Below are 24652 nucleotides of genomic sequence, written 5' to 3'. Positions count from 1 at the left end.
AGCCCAACCATAACCTAAAATATGGGTCGACAGAAATGTCCTATTACTGATGTTTTAAACAAATTGATCTTTCAATGCAGAAACAAGGGAGGCTCTATATTCTGTATTGAATAAAATGATATCTAGGTCATAAAGATGAAGATGCTAAAGCCTTTGTTTTTATAAATCACTTAACAATGTAATAGAATAATGAATTAAACTTGTTGGTTCATTTTCACGACAATAGAATGATGAACCACTCACTGGTTGGAAACATGGGCTTAAATAATTCAATGTAATGAATTAATGGAATAAATCCTGAAAAAATGGATCAAAACTTTTCCGGTCACAAAAATCTTAACTCAAGATATGTATTGTTTTACCCGGAAAGTGAGCACGATGATGAGAGTTGTGATGAGGCTAAGATTATGCTTGTAATAAGCTTTCATGACATTGATTGCCCCAACTGAATATGTATCTCCACCGCTATAAGAGACACTAGAGATAACAAATATGGTTATGAGCACAGGCCCTTTCATGTTGAAGGGATCTGGATTCATACTCCACTCCCAATCGAAAAAAGCTACCTGCATTTTCTTAGTTGGGAGGGTGGCTGCGATGAATCTCCCAATGGGGAGCACCGATATCTGAGCTAAAATGCCAGATATGGTGAGGGGCTACGTTTTGTTGGCAAAAAACGTATTCAAAAACACGATCAATACACATGACACTAATCCCAAAATCCACACAAGAAATGTAAATACTATCAGAGATGGATCATCTATCACAGGAACCGCGCAACACTAAAGAAGGGAATTGTGGAAATTGAAGCTGCTTGCATAGTAATAATCAATGATTAGTGAAACCTGCATATAAGGTTGTTTGGATGAAGATTTAAACTGTGCACAGACATGGAATTAGACACCACTATTTATCATGAGGCGATATATAATTCAAAAACCATTGTAGCTTGCAATAAAGGTGATTTAATGATATGGAAACAATAGGTATCATTCCCACTCTTACCACTTACTCTGCACTCATACTTCGGCCCCACAAGGAACACATTTATGTTGACCGCAATGCTGAATAGACCTCTGAGCAATTTAACAAAGCAGGGCAACCATGGAGGAGTTTTCAGAATTAGTGACTCTGGCAACCATGATCTCTCAAGGAATGGAGGTTACCAAGGAGATCGATGTGATGATGACTCTGTCAGAAGGGACATAATGCATGTAGAATGTTCCCAAACATAAGAATGGACAATGGAAGTAAGCCGATAAGAACGATCAAGATTAACGCAATCAAGTCTAACGCTAAGTAACGTGAGCATGTCATATAATTATTTGAATCGGTATGTGTAAAATATCCCACACTTATTTAACATTTTCTTTAAGAATAATGTGGTTTCGAATTAATGACAAATAAAATCTATAAGGTTGCACCTTATCTTAGAAGAAAACAAGGGGATCAGAGATTGAAAGTAGCGAATTTTTTTCACAGATAATTAGGTAACAGATTTCGACCAAATCTCTATCTCGTCATCGGGAGTCCTATTCCATGTAATCCCCTATTGCAATAGAAAATATATGCTTAATTACATGGTGATCTTATGTTCTCATCTCTCATTTTATGCTTGAAAGGGATGTAAGTTTATTTGATTAGTAAACATCAACATTTGCAAATGGGTGGCCACGGGTTCAATGCATCCCTAGTCGACACAACAGGGCTTAACCAGAGGATACGGTTAATTGTATGTAGAATAATGAATCCATTTAAATTAATATTGAAATCTATGAAGATCACTCATATGATAATATGTCTATGACATGGATGGAATGATGAATTTGTCCAGAGATGACAGTTGGTGAGAATTGTCTTTAGTTTCAAAATTGGTAAGAGAACCCTGAAGGCATAAACTCTTCTTGATGGCATAACATGGGAAGGGTTAAATATCCCAAGGGACTAAGTTTACAAAGAATGGAATTTCCCAAGTGTTGTGGATGATTGTGAAATTGGGACATGATTGATATTACTAGAAAAGTACACTGAGGACAATGTTATTCTAAGGGGACATGAATATAATAACAGAACCTTGAAGATGATGCATGCATTAATGCTTCAAGTGTACAAGGATGAACTGGTGCCCATTCACAAGATGGCCAAATACCGAGCATGCAACAAGGTAAGGATGGTAAAACCAAAATAGCAAATGTGGTAAGTAAGTTGCAACACTGGTTCATACAAACTCTTGGGAAGAGGGAATTCAATCATCCAACCATCGAGGTAGTTATTTCATGCATGAACTGAGGTTGGGTGTGCTAGAGAACCAAAAGATGGTCTGGTTGGAGAACCTTGAGACACTACAGTGAAAGCCAAGACTATGTCAAAGCTGACAGATGTTGGGTTGGTTGTTGTTATGGTTGTTCCTATTTGAAATTCTCTCATTCTAATCTATACTTCTTTGAATATTGACACACCTTTATGCCAAGTCTAAATTGAGAAAGAGTGGCTATCACAAAAATGTGTAAACCATAAAGAAGGGTTATTGGCAAATGTTGAGAGCCAAGGGATATTTAATTACAGTTGGAAATAACTAGTTCCCAACATTGGAAATTCCTTGGCTAGTCCGCAATGGAGCGTTGGAGGTAAGCGGATAGCCCAAGGGCCCAATTGATTGTGTTGGATTGCTATGAATGAAAAAGACTACAATATGAATTCCTCATCTGCAATTTCTGGAAAATAAACAGAGTGAGAAATACCAGAGCCATAGCCAACAAATTTGCCCTTGTTGTTTCATTTCCTAACACATAAGTGGCACCTACACAAGGTACTGTCTATGGTTGGGATGAAAACCATTCCTATGAAATTAGTATATCCATTTAATAGATAAATAATTTGGTTGTCACTATTCATATTCAGATGACTAATGTATGTGGAACTGCTATGTTTAAAAAATATGCGCTTATTTGGGAAATATAAGCCCGAAATTTGACATAAATTCAGAATTATGATCCAGTATGTATCGAAGATGTTTACTTGAAAGTTTTAAGGCATATATAGCTGCCGATGTGGAATGAAGAGGGCTTAATTCTACCTCTTCTATGAAAGGAAAGCATCATCTGTGCCAAGTGTATGCATAATTTCATCGTGAGCACCAAGAAGATGCCAAACGAGTGGAGAATTGTAATACTCTCCATGGAAAAATATTTCCTAAGTATGTTGTGCCTGCCAATGGTTCTCATGTATCACAATCCAGTAGTTAATACTCAATGTAATAAGTAAATCATATGAACTACTCGAGTGGTTAACTTCATACATGTGTAAGGAATGTATTTGGCACAAGAAATCAAAAATTGCCTCAAATAGTTTTATCAAATTTTTCTCTTGAAATGTTGGACGAAAGTTGTAAATGGTCAGTTGAAATTATTTTCCACAACTTGCATACTAAATATCTAAATCAAATTTTCAAAGAAAAGGTTAAAATTCTAGAAACTTTGCTTGAAGTTTGCTTAGGAATATTACATTTTAGTGATTTCACTTGATACTTTTAAATCAACAACAAGTCCTGCTCGAGAGAGAGTTATTCCTTCCAATATCCACGCTGCATGCATGTAGAACTCAAAGTTTCATCATAGATTTTCTTCAAATAAAGCTTTTTTAGCTGATCTTGTACTCTTCTGAACTAGATCTCCAATTGCCTTTCAACATTCAACTGAATACAGATATCATCCATGTCAACTTGTTATGCTCTGTCAAATACTTCTTCATATGTTTGGGGATTATGTACTCTTGCTGCAACTCTTGCTCTCCAATTCATTCCAACAATGACCAATTCTTATTAAATATTTTTAATACATTGGGATTTGACTAGGTAAATATTTGAATTTACTATCATAATCAAGCACACATCTTGTTAGATGTTGTTAAATTTATATGAATTCCTGTGGAGCTATATGATGGCTCATTGTGTAATGGAATGTCCATCAGAGTTGGTTCTTCACCTCACTCTTGGATAAATGTTGTATACTCTCGTTATGGTTCATGAAACAATCCAAAGCTCCAACTCTCGAAGGCACTCCACATTTTTCCAATTGTCTATATTCATCATCTACTAATCGAACTCTCTGATTTGCCTTGCATACAAAGCAATGTTTCAATTTGTTTAAGCACCCATCATAGACTCAAAGAGAAATGGTTGAATTGGATGTAATCTTTGTTTGATTTTTATTAATTTTCTTCATGCTTTCAGAAGTTGGATGATATTCTTCTTCCTATTTATTTTTCTTTCTATAAATTGAAAAATATCTTCCCTTTTCAATTTATTTACAATCACTTTAATTAAACAAATTCAAATAGCTTATGTAAATATTTGGTTTAGAAAACTTACTAACCATTTTTCTTCTTCAGATTTTCTATCTCCTTCCTTTTCTTCAGTGCCTTAAGAACATTTTTTGTAGTTTTTCCATAAAAAAATGGATAATTCACTACCGGGCCTCTCCATACAACTGCCTAATGATTTATGTTCTATGCTATTTAGGCCTCACTCTAGTTTCTTATGTCATTTTCTTAAAACTATATAACAATTATGTTTTATGTCTACTCAAGGGACATGTATTAGAGTAATGTGTATTTTGGGTTATCACATGCTATCCTTTTCAGTTTAGCTAGTGCTTGTGCAACTGCAACTACATCACAGTTTTTTTGTACAATATGCAATACATATTTGTTTATATTAACTATTAAAGGAATCATTTTATCAAAGAAAAACATGTCCCTTTTTGGATGAGTCAAATTTCACGTGTCATTAAAATTGGTTGACAAAATATATGTATCTACAAATAAAATGTATCTCTATAAATAAAATATCTAAGAAAACTGTGTAAATGTTACAATATTGAGTATGGATAACTATTTATTGTGAAATAAAGTGAAATTTAAGTTTTGACCCAATTTAGAAGTTCTTATATTAAGGATTTGTGTGGACAATTCAATCATCCTTTTCTATCCTAAAATATATATTCTTCTAGACCCATCATCTCTTGACATCTGCATTATACGCTTAGCATGGTTTTGGTATTGGGTTTGCATCTACAATACTTCTTGTGTTTTTATTAACAAATTACAATTGGGTATTTCTTAGCTTCTATGTGTGTAGTGATAACAGCTTCTTTCGTAGTCCGATTGTATATTCACATCAGATGCACTTTTGGGTCCAACTTTGTGGTCACTTGTTGGACATATAATATTATATCTAAGTCTCTCGTGACTATATATATAATTAAAAAACATATTTCTATTTCCATTGCTAATTTATTTCCGCTTGTAAATGCGATTTTACATTGTCGATCTGAATTTTAAATTTAGCCTCATAAATGCTAATTTGAAGGAACAAACCTTGATGATAGTGGTGGATGGACAAGGAAGGCATGTTGGAAATAATACTGAGAGGGGGGGGGGGTGAATCAGTATTATCAGATCAATAAAACTTTTTCATTTCCATACTTAGATACGTATACGCTACTTCATTCAAGGGAACCCGCGTGTATATGCAACTGTGTCTAAAGCAACTAGCGTATATCCAAAATACTTATGATTCGGTTAATCCATTAATTGTTGATCTTTAGTTAGTACATCAGAACTTCATTAACCATATGAACAGTAAGCAGGAATAGTAAAACAGAACAAGAAGCACACATGAACACCATGATATAAGGTGGAAACCCAATGTGGGTGAAAACCACTTGCTGCAATTCGTTTCTATCTTCCTTTATTAAGAAACTTCTTTTACAATGTACTGGTGCAGTCCTTTACCAGCACGCAGGCTACAACCTGCAGAAGGCTACAACCTTCTCTCGTTCTCTATACTCTCCTGGAAGGGAGCTCCAACCCCCTTTGCTTTTGTACTAGCTAATATACTAGTACGTAGGCGTCTGCCTAAAATCTTATCTCCTATGGGTACCGCGTTTCATACATTTTCATACTGGATACTCCTGAAGCACAACAATATAATATGAAGGCCATGTTTCATCAAATTTTCATACTGGACCCATAACTATCATTGAAGCTCAAAACAATCACTACTAGCATCATCAACCTCTGAATCACTGAAACACTGAAACCCTGTCACTCAACACAGTCACAAAACTCTGCAAAATTAATCAGAACCAACTGTATCATAAAAAACATGCATCAGAGTGCATACGCTACTTGGAAGTGCTGAATCTGCGTGTATACGCAACTTCATCAAGGTGAACCGGCGTATATGTCATTAATTACTTATTCATAACTTCTCTGCACTTCCTGACTTCAGACATAACTAGATCATTATGTATACAAGGATAATATATGTGTTAGCACCCAGATCTAGTCCATCGGATCACATAAATATGAGCCATTATGATCTTGATCCATATTAGTTCTCATCCATCAATACACAATCATCCAACCAAGATATGCAAAATACTGACACCATTAAACAGTCATCAGAACTCATCAACAGTCGGAACCACCTTAACTTCAGACATCATAGCTCAAATGGTATACGCTACTATGATGAATCAAACACGCGTACATACGTGTTTTTCCAAGGCAAATCCGCGTACAGATCTAAAAATATTTTCTTACAACTTGGCAGTTGTATCAGTCATACTCATAACATTTATATTACATGCGTCAGTATGCAGATCTAGAATAAGCGTAATCAACCATATAAAGATAGTTCATTCCAAACCATTTGATCATGATCTCTCCTTAGATCTTTTTCTCCATCAACCGATTAGATCCCTCCTTAGCTCCGATCAAGCAATGCATCATCAACCCATAACCTACATACTGGATCTCATACTTCATCAGATATTCAAGACTTTCTGAATTCCTTTCCCTAATGATCTTCCTCTCCTTTTATAGTCTTAGGCCTTGCTCAATACCACAGACCAAAACCATAATAAAACAATACCTTCGACCCAATACCATTTAGTCGAAATCATTTTATCTTAATCATTATATAATTTATCAAAAATTAATTCTTTTCCCTAGCAAAAATAAACCTTTTAACATTTTATAGAAAATTAAAAAGTACCATTTCTAAGTTGAATAGCAGTATACTTAATAATTTAAATGAAGCAAATAAGACATTACAAAAAAACACTTTTAAGAAGGAAACCATTTCAACATCTAATAACAAAGTTTCTTTGAATAACATATTTGTTATTACATTAGTTTTTTTTTCACTATTTTAAATGAAAGAACGAAGACACAAGACTTTTGAATTCCTATACAATCTTAATACTTTTAAATTTTATGGCAGACCACATAGCAAAGAGTTAAGCTGTAAAATTTGTTCTTTGTGAATACCTAATTTGCATTTAATCATCAAATATTGACTCCAAATTTCCTATCTTTTCATTCTATATATATATATATATATATATGTAATATATATTTGGAATGAAAATATAAGAAATCTAGAATCAATGTTTGATGATTAAATGTAAATTAGGTATTCACAAGGGCACAAATGATATATATATATATATAATCAGTGTAATTTTTTTTTTCTAGGTAAAGGCTACTTCTATATTAAAGGAAGATAAATATTTACATAGATTACATCATCCAAGGCGGCTGTGGCCACCCTCTAACAGTGACATCTGGGACAGACTTTCGAACCAGTGATACAAAAATACACAAAATTGTCCATATGAGTTTCTTAGACAACAGATAGTTTTGTGCTTGGAAAGCCGAAAAACAGACTCTATTAATTTGCTGCCTCTAACCTTTAACAAACAGCCACGATAAGACTGAGAACTAGATCTGAGCGAAACCGAACTTTTGACCAAAAGAGACATGAACAAGTATACAAAAAACCTTGAGAAACGCCTCCGAACAGGATCAGGTTAGGTGACTGGGCGACGGTGGCGACTGCCTCTGCAGCGAACTGGGCGGATCAAGCCAAATGATTGACTCCTCACCATCCTGAAGTTGTCCCTCCGAACCCGGATGAACTGAATCCTGGCCCTCATTTCTGCCCTGAGCACGGTTGTTTATTGGTAGAATTTCTTGCACTGACTCTTCATGGGTTGAGTTCTCTTGATCCCGAGCTTGCTGAGGCTGACCGATTTGTTTTGTGGCAGTCAGAGGGCGGGGGACACGATAAACTCTTCCTTGCATGTCCCCAGAAGGATATCACTGCCCTTGAAACTTGCTGAAGCAGGGGAGGACCATGAGGGATTAACAGGTGCCGCTTCTGAAAGATAACCAGAGAAATTGACAATTACATCCGATTGAAGGATCCTTTTGGGAATTCTGAGGCGGAATTGCTAATAGGAATCCGGCAGCATCAGAAATTCCTCCTCAGAGCTGGAAGACGAGGGGGGGGATTGCTGCCATGGGAGCGATTGGATGCGGCTCCTCTTCATTCACATTTCGAACCCCTGAACGATCGCCTCGACGAGGCACTCCTCTGCGACGCATCACGGCTCCCAGTTTAAGTGATTTGAGACTCTGCTCTATTGCCTGGAGACAACACTGCAGAGAATTTTCTTGCCCACCTCCCGCGTCAAACAACATTCTCTGGACATTGCAGGTCTGGGCAGTGCTGTTATATAACCAAGACTTTGCAATCACCGTATGCCGTGGACGTGACTCCATTACACCAGAGCTCCTCGATACCAGAGCAGGCTCGTTTGGCTTGAATGCACCCTCTACCGTGTTCTGCATCTCCTTAATTCTGTTTGCCTTGAGCATTGAATATATCCCTGTCTTCACCGCTGGCTTGTCCTTGCTTGTTGCCTCGGCCTTTCCACAGGTGTTGAGGCGCGGGCTTGCCTTAATGGCACGTAAGGACACCCGCATCCGGGTATAATCAATGTAATTTAAATATTAAAGAAATAATTAATATAACATATATAGATTAATCAATTATAAATTAATTATATTAATTAAATATTTTTTAATAATAATCTATATAATCTATACTAATATCCATATAGATTCAAGGGTGGAGGGGTATCAAATTTCTTGAATTGCAAATTTCAATGATCAATAGTATTTAACTTTATATATTGAAATATTTTGTTTGTGATCCAAATATTTTTTTTTTATATTATTATTATTATTTAAATGCTATATATTAAATTCTTATTAAAAATTAAATGAATTACACATCTCCTTGTTATTATTCTTATTATTTTGATTGAATTATTTTAGGTTTAATTTTTTTTACAATAAAATATTTTATTATGTTCAATATTATTTTTATTATTATATATATATGAAAATTATATTCAACTAAATTAGTTAATATGTATATTTAAATAGTTTGTTAAAATCTTGTTTAGAAATAAGAATCATACATTTTAATGATAATTAAAAATGAAAATATAAGATTTCTTTTTAAATTGAATAAAATTGGAAAAAATAACAATATTTTTTCCAACCAACCAAAACAACAATATCATTATATATAAAATTAATTTTACAAAATATATATCTCTTTTATTAACTTATTATCTAATTTAACCCCTGAGATGTAATCACCACCCATTTCTAATTCAAATCTCTCAAAAGGAAAATCAAAAATGGAAATCACGTTTTAGACAATTAGACCAACCATTCAAAGGAACTCACAACCCTAATATTCTAATTCAATTCTCAACAAGAAAATCTGAAATTGAAAGCACGTTTTAGAAAATAAGTAAAACTATTCAAAGTACCTCACAATCCTAATAATAAACATCCTATCCTTCCATTCAGTGTACAACCTAGCCCCCACGTTTAACCTACTTACAAAGAAAATACATTAAAGTTAAATTATTATTATTACATTAAAATTTAACTTAATATTTTTGATCAATATATAGATTTAATCTTTTTCTTCCATCAACAAGAAGGCTTAAGATGGAGAATGAAGTTGAATTGTCTAAGTTATGCTTATACAACATTCTACACAGATGATAAGTCCAATGAAAATTATACAATTCGTAATAAGTTTGTCGAAACTTGATTATGAAATAGTGAAAGGGAGGGCATACTGGTTCTTGTTCAAGAATTGCAGAGATGTAATTGCAGAGATGTCTAAATTTAGTTTCAAAATCAAAGACACTGATAATAGAATATATCAATATAACTGTGGAAACTTGATTCTGAAATAGTGAAATGCAGGGCATACGTGTTCTTGTTAAAAAACCGGGTCTTTTGTGGGTGTAATTCAGAGGCCTTTACAAACCTTATGATTGATACTTGCGGTTGTATAACACACCCTTACTTTTCCATTGTCCCTAGTCACGAGACGAATGTCTGCCAACCTTTGGGGAATGGAGTTGTACTTCTCCCATAATAGAAGCTACAGTGTCCCACTCCCAACCGCTAGAAAATAAGAAAATGTCTATAAAAACCTCTTGGGCACTTTATGTAAGACCCTTGTAAGCCACTAACATCAATTTTCATTCTTTTCTAGTGCACCATAACTTATTTGGAGTTTGAGCTTCATGTATCTATTAACACTTCAGACAAATTATGCAGCTACAACTCCCATTCATACATGTGAGGTTTTCCATAAAGAAGTGCGCCACACACTCTTAAGCGCACTTCCACATAATGTCACAGAGTCTCAAGAGGCCTTCCACTATGTTGTCAAATCCATTAACCCGATGGCACTGATGGAAGGTGTGCAAACACAAAAGCTCTTTGGCATGTTTTCAATCCATTGTTTTCGTTTCATAAAGTATGGCATGTGGGCTTAAACAACTGCTTGTTTAGAAGCTAACTGGTCAATTCGACACCAAACTTGTAGGTTCCTTATGTACAATTCATTTCGAGAGAATCGATCTCATGACCATCAAAGATGATCGAACTCAAACCCATCAACACCCTAGGCTTAAATAATGCAGGGGTAGCCACTTAGCTGTTGGCTTAAATATACAAAGAAAAATAAGTCACGGTCTGTTTAGAACCCAAGACCAACTAAATTAGTCTCCCTAATTAATCATAATTCAAACTACGCCATTATATCTATGATATCATTTCATTCTCCATAAAACTCATTCAAACTATGGGATTATATCTGTGATATCATTTGGATATCAGTGACTGTTGACATTATAAGATTGTCTACAAATTTGATTTGAAAAAAAATTGACATCAAGTTTAGAGATCGAACTCTCATCTAGTGGGGTGCATAAAGAAACACTATTGTTTGCCTAATTTGAAATCAATACAAATGCAAAGCTCCAAATCCATTCAAATCTGCAATTTCTTGTTTTACTCAGATCCAAACCCGTTGAATCAAAGTTTCAAATATATCCAAACTCTAACTTAACTTACAGTGTTAAAGAAATCCACGAAATCAACAGAGATTCTCCATAAGATTAAACAACTTATTTCTGAAATGGGAGAGTAATACATCATTTAGAGCCAAAATTAAGTATTAAAATACGAACTCTACAACACAAAATAAAAATCAAATTTTGAATTAAATGAAGGAGTTGCAGCTCACGGGTATGTACAACACCTGGGAGACTGCACTCAAACAAAGAGGAGACTCACTCTCTCGTTCACTCTACATTACATCAAATGAATATTAAAATATTAAATACATCACTGAAAATTAGGTAGTTGTAAACAACCTCCTACACTCTATGAACAAATCTTAAACTAAAGAGATGCGTTACAACCATATAACCATTTCTCCATTATTTTTAACTACACAAATAAAGGTACCAAACATCAATACAGTTAACTTGCAATAAATTATACGATTTTCACTGGCCAGTTACGTTTGTTCAAAAATAAATACATAAGTTGCGTATTAGTGCTAAGTAAACCAAAATTTTGGTAAAAAAAATGGAAATATAAAACATTGACTTTAGGCCTTGGAGTGTAAGTCTCGGGGTCCAACATTTATCGGCATAATCTTGCCAAATCCTCGACGACCACAGCATAGGATTTGATATTATCAATGATCACAGAAGAAATGGGATGAAATCTGTGGTACATCGATGTGAAACGAACAAAAAAAAGTGAAAAGCACTATACAATCCATAATTTTCATAAATACTTAACAGTCCAATCTGATACTCCATCCAGCCTGATTCAACAAACCATGGTATCAATTAATTGAAATGAGTTAAGCTGGAGGGTGACATATTGAACTTCGATTTTTAATTTAGGAAAAGTTGAAACTTAGACGTTAACCCATATATATATGTAACTGAAACTGGTCATTTTTTAACATGACCGTCAAGATGACAGTTTTTAAAATTATTGACCAGTCAAGAATGACGTGTAAACGGGCGTGAAATTTAACCCCTGTGTCTATGTCTGATTGCAGCTTTATTGATTCTTTACTCGCATGAGAGCAACCTTTACATGGAACATACCTAATTGAAAAAATACGAGATGTTTAATCTCTGAAAGTTATCTGGTGTGGAAGGAACGGCTTGATATATAATCAAACCTAGGTATACAGGGAGCAGAATTTCCAGGTAGATGGGCTCTTGCATCGTGGTTTAGTTTTTTAGTCTGGACTGATCCACACCAGCTGCTCCCTTGTTTTCGCAGTGAGAGTGCTCTTTTTTTTCTTCTATTGCAAATATTTAATTTGCAATTAGTGACGATCTTTACTATGTGCAGATATTACAGTTTTTTGCTCACGGTATATTTGTAACATATTATATTAATATATGAACTGTTTTTTTTTTTTTTTTCTTGAAAAAAATATACAAGCTTATAAAATGTATGGAATGATATAAAATGTATAGAATCAACTGCTTGAAATATATTTTTTTGTACTGAACATGAAATGTAATGCAGTACATCATTAGTAAAATCAATTAATATGAGTTTGGAATATAGTAATATGAGTTTGGTTATGTTGTACTTTTTCAAGAAAAATTATAAATTTTAATAATTAAAAAAAATTAAATATTTTTTTTCAAAATATTAAATTTGAAAAAAACATTTTAAACATTAAAAATTGCAATTAAATAAATGCTTTAACAACCTATTCCAACTTTATATATATTTTTCAAAACATTTTGAACTTTTTTCTGAACAGTTATCGCTAGTCTTAGTAAGTGACATTGAGATTGAAATTTCAAAATAGACTCACTTATTATATTGGGTAGTTTTCCCATAGACCCACTTATTATATTGGGTAGTTTTCCCATCAATCTGATTAAGTGACATTCAGATTGAAATTTCAAAATAGATGCTTTAACAACCCATTCCAACTCTATATATACTTTTCAAAACATTTTGAACTTTTTTCTGAACAGTTATCGCTAGTCTTAGTAAGTGACATTCAGTTTGAAATTTCAAAGTAGACCCACTGTGGTTTTCCCATCAATCTGATTAAGTAAGTGACATTCAAATTGAAATTTCAAAACAGACCCACTTATTATATTGGGTGGTTTTCCCATCAATCTGATTAGCTCACAATTTCAAAAAATTATTTTAAAGCTTTTATAAAAGTTTTAACTATATTTAACGGACAAATGACTTGACCATCAATTGGGCTGCTACTGATCATGCCAATATAGTGTGTAGCAAACACTTTATGTGGGCCAAAGAACGATAAATATTTTCAAGAGCAGACAATAAATGTCTCTAGGAGAAGCCAAGACTGTCAGAGATGCAATTAATATTGAGTCGTACACATAGTTGGCAACTTGTCAATTAAGATAGTTGGCAAGTTGGCACTTTCGTCTGTGTGTCTGCCGTCTTCTCTGCGACCGACCCCACGAGCAAATACAGTCTTCAGAACAAGAGCTATGATATTTCCATATCTCGTACCATCAAATAGAAAAGCGGTCGACTAAATAACTAAATGTGTTAACTTCATTCTCTATTCCGAAAATATTTTGAAATTTGATGAGTCAAAGTAATATCAATAATATCACTCAGTTCGCTATTACCCATAACATTCCCAAGATTTCAAAATCAATATTTAAGATAAGGATAGACATAGTAAACAATCCCTTGAAAAGTTACAATTTGGATAATTACAATTAGTTAAGACTACATCTGCATTTGAGTAACTCCATACTGCATTTGGAATCAGGGAAAAGTCGATTTTCTTTAACTGGAGTTTTTAATACCGTCACATTTCTTGTTTGCTAATTTTTCAACTTTAAACTATATATATATATTTTGGTGGGTCAGTAGGAATGGAACGGAATGAATTACTAGGTTTAAGAATTAGCGAAAATTTTAAATCATAAATTACTATTTTAATATTTTTTTGTTAATTTTTTATTAGATGTAAGGGGATATGACTTGTCATTAGTTATTTTGAATTTTTTATTAGATTTGAAGGGATATGATTTATTATTTGTTATATTAAAGAATTAGTTTTTAAGATAAAAATTTAAATTTTTATTTTATTTTATTTTATTTTTATTATGGTTATATATATAGAATATCATATTTTTGTTAGGTTAATAATGGAAATTTAGGTACAATTTTGATAAATTATGGTGATTTTTTTGGAAATCCAAGTTATATTTGTTAAACTTTAAAATTTTAAGTGTCTAGAAGTTTTTGATGATATTAAATCCATTTTCACCATCAAAAATACTATTTAAACACTCCTATTGTAAGTTAAATAAATAAAATAACAACCAAAACAAATTTTAGTTTTATATAAACATATTGGATTCTTTCTAATAAGATGGAATAATTATTATCTTCTTCCTAATTTAAATTTTTATTAAAAATTTAATTAACTTTGATGCTTTTCTATTAAGGTAATGACTTTATGTCTATAATTAAATTTCTATTAAAAATTTAATGAACTTTGATGCTTTCCTATTGAAGTAATGACTTTATGTCTATAAATATAATTTTTATTAGTAATTTAAATTTTTATTAAAAATTGAATGAATTTCGATACTATCTTATTGAGGTAATGACTTTGATGTAATAAATTTATACCTATAAATATGTTCTTAGTTAGCATCATATTCTCACTAATCTTATGGGCGTGAATTATAAGTCATATTAGTAATTTAAATTTCTATTATTAATTTAATAAACTTTGATACTTTGCTAGTGAGGTAATTACTTTGATGTAATGACTTTATTTCTATAAATATGCTCCGTCGTAGTTAGTGTCATATCTTCACTGATGTTATGAGCTTGACTTATTATAAACTTTGATACTTTTCTAGTGAAATAATGACTTTATAGTTTGTTGTAATGACTTTATACCTATAAATCTGCTCAATAGTTAGCGTCATATTCTCAATGATGTTATGCGCCTGAGTTATAGGTCATTCTGATGATTTCCTCATCCACTGGTTGAGAACTGCGAGAAAGCGATCATAATACAGAACAGTAGTGTTCATTTTTGAAGTATGGGGAAGAAACCACGATCGGGGAAAGTGGAGTATGAAGAGCCCCCTTCTGCTCCGCTTTTAGACACAAACGAATTCTATCTCTGGTCGTTCTACAGAGCCATCATAGCCGAGTTCGTGGCCACGCTTTTGTTTCTATATGTGACAATTGCCACCGTCATCGGGAATGCTAACGAGAAGAGTCCGTGTGGAGGCGTGGGTACCGTGGGTATCGCCTGGTCCTTCGGCGGAATGATCTTTGTCCTCGTGTATTGCACCGCTGGAATTTCAGGTGGTCATCTTATTATAGTAATTAGTGATTTTTTTCTTCCCTGAATTCGTTGATATTTGATTTGAGAAAAGCATATTATGTTGGTGCAGGTGGGCATATAAACCCCGGAGTCACGTTTGGGCTGTTTGTTGCTCGGAAAGTGACTCTTAATCGAGCAGTTGTTGGGTATTTTTAATGGGGAAAATACCAAAACCAAGATTCAAACTAAACACAGAGGCAATGCTCTGTTTTACCTCCACAGGATTTTTATACACAGACAGCTTAAAAAAAATTTCACTGAGTAACAGAGGATTTCACCACCATAAAATATTTCTATTCATTAAAACAAAAAAAACTAATACATCCTCTTTTTCTGAGAGAGATTTACCACTGTAAAATCATTTTCATATTCACTGCTGTGAAAAACAACTTACTGCTGTAACAAAAGTTTACATGAGCTTACTGCTGTAAAACAAAATTTACATTCACTGGTGTGTAAAACAACTTACGCTCCACCATTTTCTTTATGCACTTGCAAAACCACACATGGTTTTCCTTCACCTCTGTTTTTCAATGCCCACACAAAAACATTACAACATATTTGTGCACTGCTGTGCATACACCCTCTGGTTCTTCTTACTGCCGTAAAAAACCAGTTTTCTCTTTACTCCCGTGCGCAATACATACCAAAAAAAAATCAACACACATAGCCATGTATAAAAAACATAATAAAAAAAAACTAACGTGGCCCATAACCATATTAAATGGCCTACACCTAAACTTACGTAAATGCATATATAAAAAAAATACAAATGGGACGTATGCCCATAACCATTTAAAACAGGCCTCCACCAAACAATTACGAACAGCATTAAAAGCCATGACTTTTCTTACACGGCGGTCAAACCATAGACCTTTTACTCCACGTAAAAATTGATTTGACGTGGGCCTGTGCACTTTCCGGAGATCGACGGTGAAGATTTCATGCCCAGATCACTTGGCTGATCCAACGAGGTTCGCACACCAACCTCGGGTAAAACAAACGAACTTTACTGTCCGGGGAAAATGGTTTTGGGGGGTTCGTACACTGGACGCGTGTCTCATGCTGAATGTGTTCGGAGGGCTCCAAGGAAAAACAGCCTTTGCCAAAAGGCGGTGCGAACAAGGTAGATGGTTTTGTTTGGTGGTTTTCGGCTGCGTTGAAATTACACTTTTAACACTCCCCTTTAATTTCAACAGCTGGGCATTCTGTCATACCCAGACACTTCCTCAAAAATTCAAAGCTTTTCTGGTCCAGTGGCTTTGTCAAAATGTCTGCTACCTGTTCCTGAGTCCTGCAATGTTCTAAGACAATTTCTCCATTGTTCACTAACTCTCTGATGTAGTGAAACCTTGTGTCGATGTGTTTCGTTCTCTTATGAAACACTGAATTCTTTGACAAAGCAATAGCTGAGCTATTGTCACAAAAGACCACTGTCGCTTTTGCCTGCTCTTGGCCTAAGCTTCTCAACATCCTTCTCATCCATACTGCCTGACATGCTGCTGCTGTCGCTGCCACATACTCTGCCTCTGCTGTAGATAATGCTACAATGGACTGCTTCTTAGAAGCCCATGAGATGGCTCCTGAACCCATATTAAAAACATAACCGGAAGTGCTCTTCCGATCATCTACACTTCCAGCCCAATCGCTATCTGTGTACCCAACCAAATCTGAATGTTCTGAGGCATGATATAAAATTCCAAACATTTTGGTACCTTTCACATACCTCAAAATTCTCTTTGCTGCCTGCCAATGTGCTTCCTTTGGCCTCTCCATGAACCTAGAAATCAAACTAACAGCATACATTAAATCAGGCCTAGTTGCTGTTAAATACATAAGGCTGCCCACAATGCTTTTGTACAGGCTAGGATCAAAATCCTTGCTGCTGTCCTCTCTGCTGAGTTTTAATCCCATCACTGTGGGAGTGATGGCTGCCTTGCATTCTTGCATCTTAAATCTGCCCAAAACTTGATTTACATATCTTGCTTGAGATATAAAAATTCCTTTTTCATTTTGATCTACTTCTATGCCTAAGAAGTATCTCAAGAAACCCATGTCAGTCATTTCAAATTCATTCTTCATGACTGATTTAAAATTCTCAATAAGATAAATATCATTTCCAGTGAAAATAACATCATCTACATACAAGACAACAATTAAAATTTTACCATCCTTTTCCTTGATGTAGACTGTGGGTTCTCCTTCACATTTGTCAAATTCATTATCCAAGAGATATGAATCTATCCGGCTGTACCATGCTCTTGGCGCTTGCTTCAGCCCATAAAGAGCTTTCTTTAATTTGCACACTTTGTGCTCTTCACCTTTCTTCTCATAGCCAAGAGGTTGTTCCACATAAACCTCTTCCATTAACACTCCGTTTAGGAATGCTGATTTCACATCCATTTGGTAGACTTTCCATTTGTTTTGAGCTGCTATGGACAGCACTGCTCTCACGGTTTCCATTCTTGCAACCGGGGCGAAAGTCTCCTCATAATCTCTCCCATACTGCTGCTTGTAGCCTTTGACAACCAGCCTTGCTTTATGCCTTTCAATCTTGCCTTCAGCATTGCTCTTGGTCTTGTAGACCCATTTCACACCAATGACTTCTTTGCCTTTTGGTAGCTCAACCAAATCCCATGTTTTGTTTCTCTCTATGGCATTGATCTCCTCATCCATAGCTTCTATCCATTTCCTATCTTTAATTGCTTCTTCAAAATGGATAGGATCATCAACATGACAAAACAAGGCAAATAAGGAATTCATTCCTTCTTCATAAATTTCACTTAGATTTCTAAACTTCTTACCTCGTTCACTTGGTGTGCAAGTGCTTGAAGATGCACTTGAATTTCCTCCTTGTGGCGTGCTTGGAGAAGCACTCTCATTTATCCTCAATGGTGTACCTTGCTGTCCTTGTGTTGGTGCTGCTGTTTGGGGATTCATTTCAGCCACCTCCTCTTCATCTTCATCATGAGACAAACAGTTTTTAATGTTCACTGTTTTCTCTATGCTTCCATCCCAAGCTTCCTCCTCAATGAATTGAACATCCCTGCTGACAAAGAACTTCTTGGTAGATGGAATGTACAGCCTGTAGGCTTTGGATTCATCACTGTATCCAATGAAGATGCATTTCTCCCCTTTGCTGTCCAACTTCCTCCTTAGCTGATCTGGAATGTGTGCATAGGCCACACACCCAAAAACTCTCATGTGGGTGACTCCTTGCTTTCTCCCACTCCATGCCTCTTCTGGCACCTTGTTCATCACTGCTTTTGTAGGACACCTGTTTAGTATGTAAACTGCACAATGTACAGCTTCAGCCCAATACTCATTTGGCAAGTGCTTTGCCTTCAACATGCTCCTTGCCATCTCCATGATGGTTCTGTTCTTCCTTTCAGCAACTCCATTTTGCTGTGGGGTGTACCGAGTTGTGAACTGTTTATGTATTCCATTTTCTCTACAAAACTTTAGGAATTCATTTGAGATATACTCACCTCCTCTATCAGTTCTCAATACTTTTATGTGCAGCCCGCTTTGGTTCTCCACAAGTGCTTTGAAATTTTGGAATTTCACAAACACTTCACTTTTGTTTTTAAGGAAATATATCCAAGTCTTCCTTGTAAAATCATCAATGAATGTCAAGAAATATAGGCTGCCTGCTAATGATGGAGCTTGCATTGGTCCACACAAATCTGAGTGGATAATCTCTAAGGGTGCCTTTGCCCTTATACTTTTCCCTGATGGAAAACTCTCTCTATGTTGTTTGCCCAATATACAACCTTCACAAAGGCTGTCCGGCTTCTCTATCAATGGTAATCCCTTTACCATTCCTTTTCTGCTCAACAAATTTAGACCTCCAAAATTTAGATGCCCGAATCTCAGGTGCCATAACCAGTTCTCATCCTTTGGCACGCTTTGGAAGGCCTCTTGGGTGACTGCTGCCATTTCCTTCTTGTTCTTCAAGTCTGCCCTGATCCGGAGAGGGAACATCCTGTTCCTTGTCATCTTCACTTCAGCAATGCATCTTTTGCTGGGTGGTATGTCCATGATGGTGCACACATCATTTACAAAATAAACATTGTAACCCTTTTGGATAAGCTGTCCAACACTCAATAGGTTACATCTCATTCCGGGGACATAGTATACATCTGCTATGGTTTTCCTTTCTCCTTGTTTTGTAAATATTTTTACCTCCCCTTTTCCCATAACAGACACTTTACAATCAGTTCCTAGTGTGACCTCTGATTTCAAATTCTGATTTAAGGCTGAAAAGAGGGCTACATTCCCTGTCATATGGTTGCTGCAACCTGAGTCTAAAAACCAAATGTCTTCACTATGTGTTTCAGCCATGTTACAAGCTAACAGGACATTTTCTTGACTGTTGTTTTCTCTTGTAACATTTGCATTCTGTCTGTTGTTCATATCATGATGTTTCTTTCTACAATCACTAGCATAATGTCCATACTTTTTGCAATAATAGCATTGAACATTAGATTTATCATACCTTTGTCCTTGAGCCTGATACTGATCTCTTTGTTGGCTGCTGCCTTGACCTTGGTTCTGATTTGGATTGATGCCTCTTCCCTGTGCATTTGCTGGGCTGTTCCTTCCACCTCTGTTCTGGCTTCTGCCTCTTCCTCTTCGGTTTCCTCTTCCTTGACCCCTTCCTCTTCCAAAGGACATCTGGGTCTTGAAGGCTTGCTCAAGAGATGAGTTTTCATTCCTACTCAACCTCTGCTCATGAGTCATCAGTGATGCATGTAGCTCATCAACTGAATATCTTGAGAGATCCTTTGTCTCTTCAATGGTGGTGACTATGGCATCAAACCTTGAGGGTAAGACCCTCAATATTTTCTCCACTATTCTTCTATCTTCAATTGTTTCTCCATGAGTTCTCATTTGTGTGATTACACCAATCACATGAGTGAAGAATGATTCAATGTTGTCTGACTCCTTCATGTTCAAGTTTTCAAAATCCTTTCTCAGCATTTGCAATTTTGCTGTCTTCACTCTCTCCATGCCTTGATAGGCTGTCTTGAGGGTTTGCCATGCATTGTGTGATGTTGTAGCTGCTGCTATCCTTGGGAATATACTCTGGTCCACTGCTTGATACAACAAGACAATGGCCTTTGCATCCTTCTTCCTATTGAGTTTCAGTTGATCCTTCTCTCCCTGAGTTAGTGCATTGAACTCATTTTCATCTGCTGGTTCCTCAAACCCATATTCTACTAGTTCCCATATATCTTGAGAGATGAACAAAGCTCTCATGGTTATAGACCAGTAGTCATAGTTCTTCCCATTAAAGTGTGGGAGCTGGGTGTTGAACATACCCATGCTTGTGCTTGCCATTCCTTGCATCTTGAACTATGGTTTTAAATCCTTGACTGTGATTTTTTTTAAAAAAATGACTGTCTTCAGCAATAACAAGAGAAATGCTTTTGGGGAATACCTGAATCCTTCGCTGTCTGTGTCTTCTGTCTGCCTGAGAGATCTTGCTGCAGCAACAACCTTCTCCCTTCAGCTTCTTTAACTTCTTTAAAGAGCCTAAGCCTGCTCTGATACCACTGTTGGGTATTTTTAATGGGGAAAATACCAAAACCAAGATTCAAACTAAACACAGAGGCAATGCTCTGTTTTACCTCCACAGGATTTTTATACACAGACAGCTTAAAAAAAATTTCACTGAGTAACAGAGGATTTCACCACCATAAAATATTTCTATTCATTAAAACAAAAAAAAACTAATACATCCTCTTTTTCTGAGAGAGATTTACCACTGTAAAATCATTTTCATATTCACTGCTGTGAAAAACAACTTACTGCTGTAACAAAAGTTTACATGAGCTTACTGCTGTAAAACAAAATTTACATTCACTGGTGTGTAAAACAACTTACGCTCCACCATTTTCTTTATGCACTTGCAAAACCACACATGGTTTTCCTTCACCTCTGTTTTTCAATGCCCACACAAAAACATTACAACATATTTGTGCACTGCTGTGCATACACCCTCTGGTTCTTCTTACTGCCGTAAAAAACCAGTTTTCTCTTTACTCCCGTGCGCAATACATACCAAAAAAAATCAACACACATAGCCATGTATAAAAAACATAATAAAAAAAACTAACGTGGCCCATAACCATATTAAATGGCCTACACCTAAACTTACGTAAATGCATATATAAAAAAAATACAAATGGGACGTATGCCCATAACCATTTAAAACAGGCCTCCACCAAACAATTACGAACAGCATTAAAAGCCATGACTTTTCTTACACGGCGGTCAAACCATAGACCTTTTACTCCACGTAAAAATTGATTTGACGTGGGCCTGTGCACTTTCCGGAGATCGACGGTGAAGATTTCATGCCCAGATCACTTGGCTGATCCAACGAGGTTCGCACACCAACCTCGGGTAAAACAAACGAACTTTACTGTCCGGGGAAAATGGTTTTGGGGGGTTCGTACACTGGACGCGTGTCTCATGCTGAATGTGTTCGGAGGGCTCCAAGGAAAAACAGCCTTTGCCAAAAGGCGGTGCGAACAAGGTAGATGGTTTTGTTTGGTGGTTTTCGGCTGCGTTGAAATTACACTTTTAACAGCAGTCTTGTACATGGTGGCACAGTGTTTGGGCGCAATCTGCGGGGCAGGGATGGTGAAAGCGTTGCAGAAAACTTACTATTCTAGTGGCGGCGGAGGAGCGAATTCAGTGTCGAAGGGATACGGCAAAGAAACAGCTCTCACCGCAGAGATAGTTGGCACTTTCGTCTTGGTGAATACCGTCTTCTATGCGACCGACATCAAGAGCAACGCCCGCGACGCTCACGTTCCTGTACGTTTTCTTATAGATTTTTCAGATCTGAAACATCGTATTTGTAGCATCAGATCGAAAAGCGGTCGACTAACTAATTAAATGTGTAATTAGGGCTCGAAATTAATTTGATTTTAGATTCGAAAATATTTTGAAATTTTATCGATAAAAGTAACAGCGATGGTTTCACTTCGCTTTTATCTGTAACATTCCAAATATTAACATTTTCGAAATCTATAATCAAAAGAGTAAACAACCCCTTCCATTGATTGAATGCTACCATGAAAAGTTAAAATTTGAATAATAACAATAGGTTGTGTATGATTTTTTAGATTACATCTGCATCTGAGTAAATCCATTACGCATTTTGAATCATGCCAATTTTGATTTATTTTAACTGGAGTTTGAAGAAAATCAGTTTTCTTTAACTTTTAACTTTAGTTTCATTCACAGTTTATTTTAACTTTTAACTTTTAACTTTTAAGAAAAGATATAAAAACCTTCGTTGCAGCAATTTGAATCATCATTTCAACATGTTTTGCTGGATGTGCGCAAAATGTTGAGAAAAAAATCTGTTGGTAAAAGTTAACTTGTTTTTTCAAATAGGGCAAATTGAAAAATATAAAAGCTTATTTTATTTAAAAGTACGGAATCAAAAAGTGGTTATTCTTATTTTGATTGTAAATTTGGAGAATATTTCTAAATCTCATAGGAATCAGCAGGAATTTGTATGCTGAATAAGTTCAATACTTTTAAATGTTGAATAGTATTGTAAATTCCTGAAAATATTCCAAAGATATAAAAATCTAAGGCAATCTAAAAGTGGGAATTTCATATTTCTGAAATTTGCATTTAAAATAAGATATAAAAACCTAATAAACCTGTGTGATAACCAGCTTGGTATCTGAGTTTGTACTCTTTGCACAATCACCAGTGTATTGACCACAGTATGAGCTAACAGGTTCCGTGCTCTGCCCTTCCTAAGATTCCGTCTCTATAAACGAGAGAGATCGTAATGTTCTCCTTGGAGGTGAAATTTCCAGTCGGACTGTTTCTTTTGGAAATGGGATGTGCACCTCGCCCTGGACGATTTCTGGTGAGGAATTCCATGTGAACGATTTTCTGGTGAGGAATTTCCATGTGAACCTTGCCTGTACGTTATCATTGTCCATTTCTTGAACGTGTATGCAGTAAGCAATTTTATTATGTATAATACACTGATTATTTTATCTATTAATAGATGCTAATATACTGATTGGCGCAGGCTTTGGCTCCGCTTTCAATTGGATTTGCTGTATTCATGGTACACTTGGCAACCATTCCCATCACTGGAACGGGCATCAATCCTGCCAGAAGCTTTGGAGCAGCCGTGATTTATGGCCATAAGAAATCCTGGGACGACCATGTAAGAAGAAGATAATTGTCTCCTTTCTATTGTTTTCTATTCATCATTATTGCAGTTTTTATGGAATTAAATTTTGATTGCTACATTCCAGTGGATCTTCTGGGTTGGTCCTCTTATTGGAGCTGCGGTAGCTGCTGCTTTTCACAAATACGTTATCCGAGCATCCCTGAAATGGCACAGCAAAGAACCCAACCATGTTTAATGCAGAAACTGGACTTTGTTCATGCGGATGCATTTGTGTTGTAAAAATTGTGTTTGCTTTTAGATGTTGTAAGTTTTGAGGGGCCAATATTTCACGTACGTCAGATGTTAATCTCAAAATAGGCATCAATAGATGCTAAAATAAATTTGATACGATGGCAAAAATATTGTTGTCCTTATTTGGCAAGTTGATTCCTATCGTATTTTGTCCGCCAAACAATTCTAATGTGAGGATTATGTCTTATAAACAGTGTTATTCTTGTCATTATTTGGCATTTTCATAGCTATCGTATTTTCTTTGCCCAAAAATTCCAAAGTCAAGGTTACGTCTATCAATTATTTCGCCAAATGAGATGTATTATAAAGGTATCAAATGTGATCCGTTCTCTGAGTGTGAAGGTCGGCGTTCCTTTAATTTCATCTGTATTATACAGGTATCAAATGTGATCTGTTCTCTGAGTGTGAATGTCCGGCGTTCCTTTAACTTGATGTTGACATGTCGGCGTTCCTTCCACACTTGTTAACTGTAAAATTGATGCACAGCTAAGTTGTGACCAAAATAAAACAAAACTAAAAGGATTTCAAGGACAATTGTTCAGAGTCTAAATTATTCA

At 35.5% G+C, this 24652-nt stretch overlaps 1 protein-coding gene across 1 annotated transcript; it reads left to right on the top strand.

Annotated features, from left to right (window-relative positions):
* The first annotated feature begins 15171 nt into the window (after positions 1 to 15171).
* On the top strand, positions 15172 to 24321 carry LOC149226543 (putative aquaporin PIP2-8). The gene is made up of 5 exons (XM_089377520.1): positions 15172 to 15606; positions 15696 to 15765; positions 22228 to 22453; positions 23697 to 23837; positions 23929 to 24321. The coding sequence occupies exons 1-5, from the start codon at positions 15336 to 15338 to the stop codon at positions 24037 to 24039; spliced, it is 819 nt and encodes a 272-aa protein (XP_089233646.1). The 5' UTR covers positions 15172 to 15335; the 3' UTR covers positions 24040 to 24321.
* The last annotated feature ends 331 nt before the right edge of the window (positions 24322 to 24652 follow it).

Source organism: Pinus tabuliformis, chromosome J (assembly GCF_031772625.1).
Source record: "Pinus tabuliformis cultivar Carrire ecotype Pingquan chromosome J, CPIR1, whole genome shotgun sequence".
In the NCBI taxonomy this organism is placed as follows: Eukaryota; Viridiplantae; Streptophyta; class Pinopsida; order Pinales; family Pinaceae; genus Pinus; species Pinus tabuliformis.
Note: the sequence above shows the minus strand (reverse complement) of the source record. Positions and strands in the feature narration are given on the sequence as shown.

Coding starts and splice junctions, on each gene's coding strand:
- LOC149226543 (XM_089377520.1), top strand. CDS start 15,336: ATGGGGAAGAAACCACGATCGGGGAAAGTGGAGTATGAAGAGCCCCCT. Junction 15,607..15,695: donor TTGCACCGCTGGAATTTCAG/GTGGTCATCTTA, acceptor ATGTTGGTGCAG/GTGGGCATATAAACCCCGGA. Junction 22,454..23,696: donor CCCGCGACGCTCACGTTCCT/GTACGTTTTCTT, acceptor TGATTGGCGCAG/GCTTTGGCTCCGCTTTCAAT.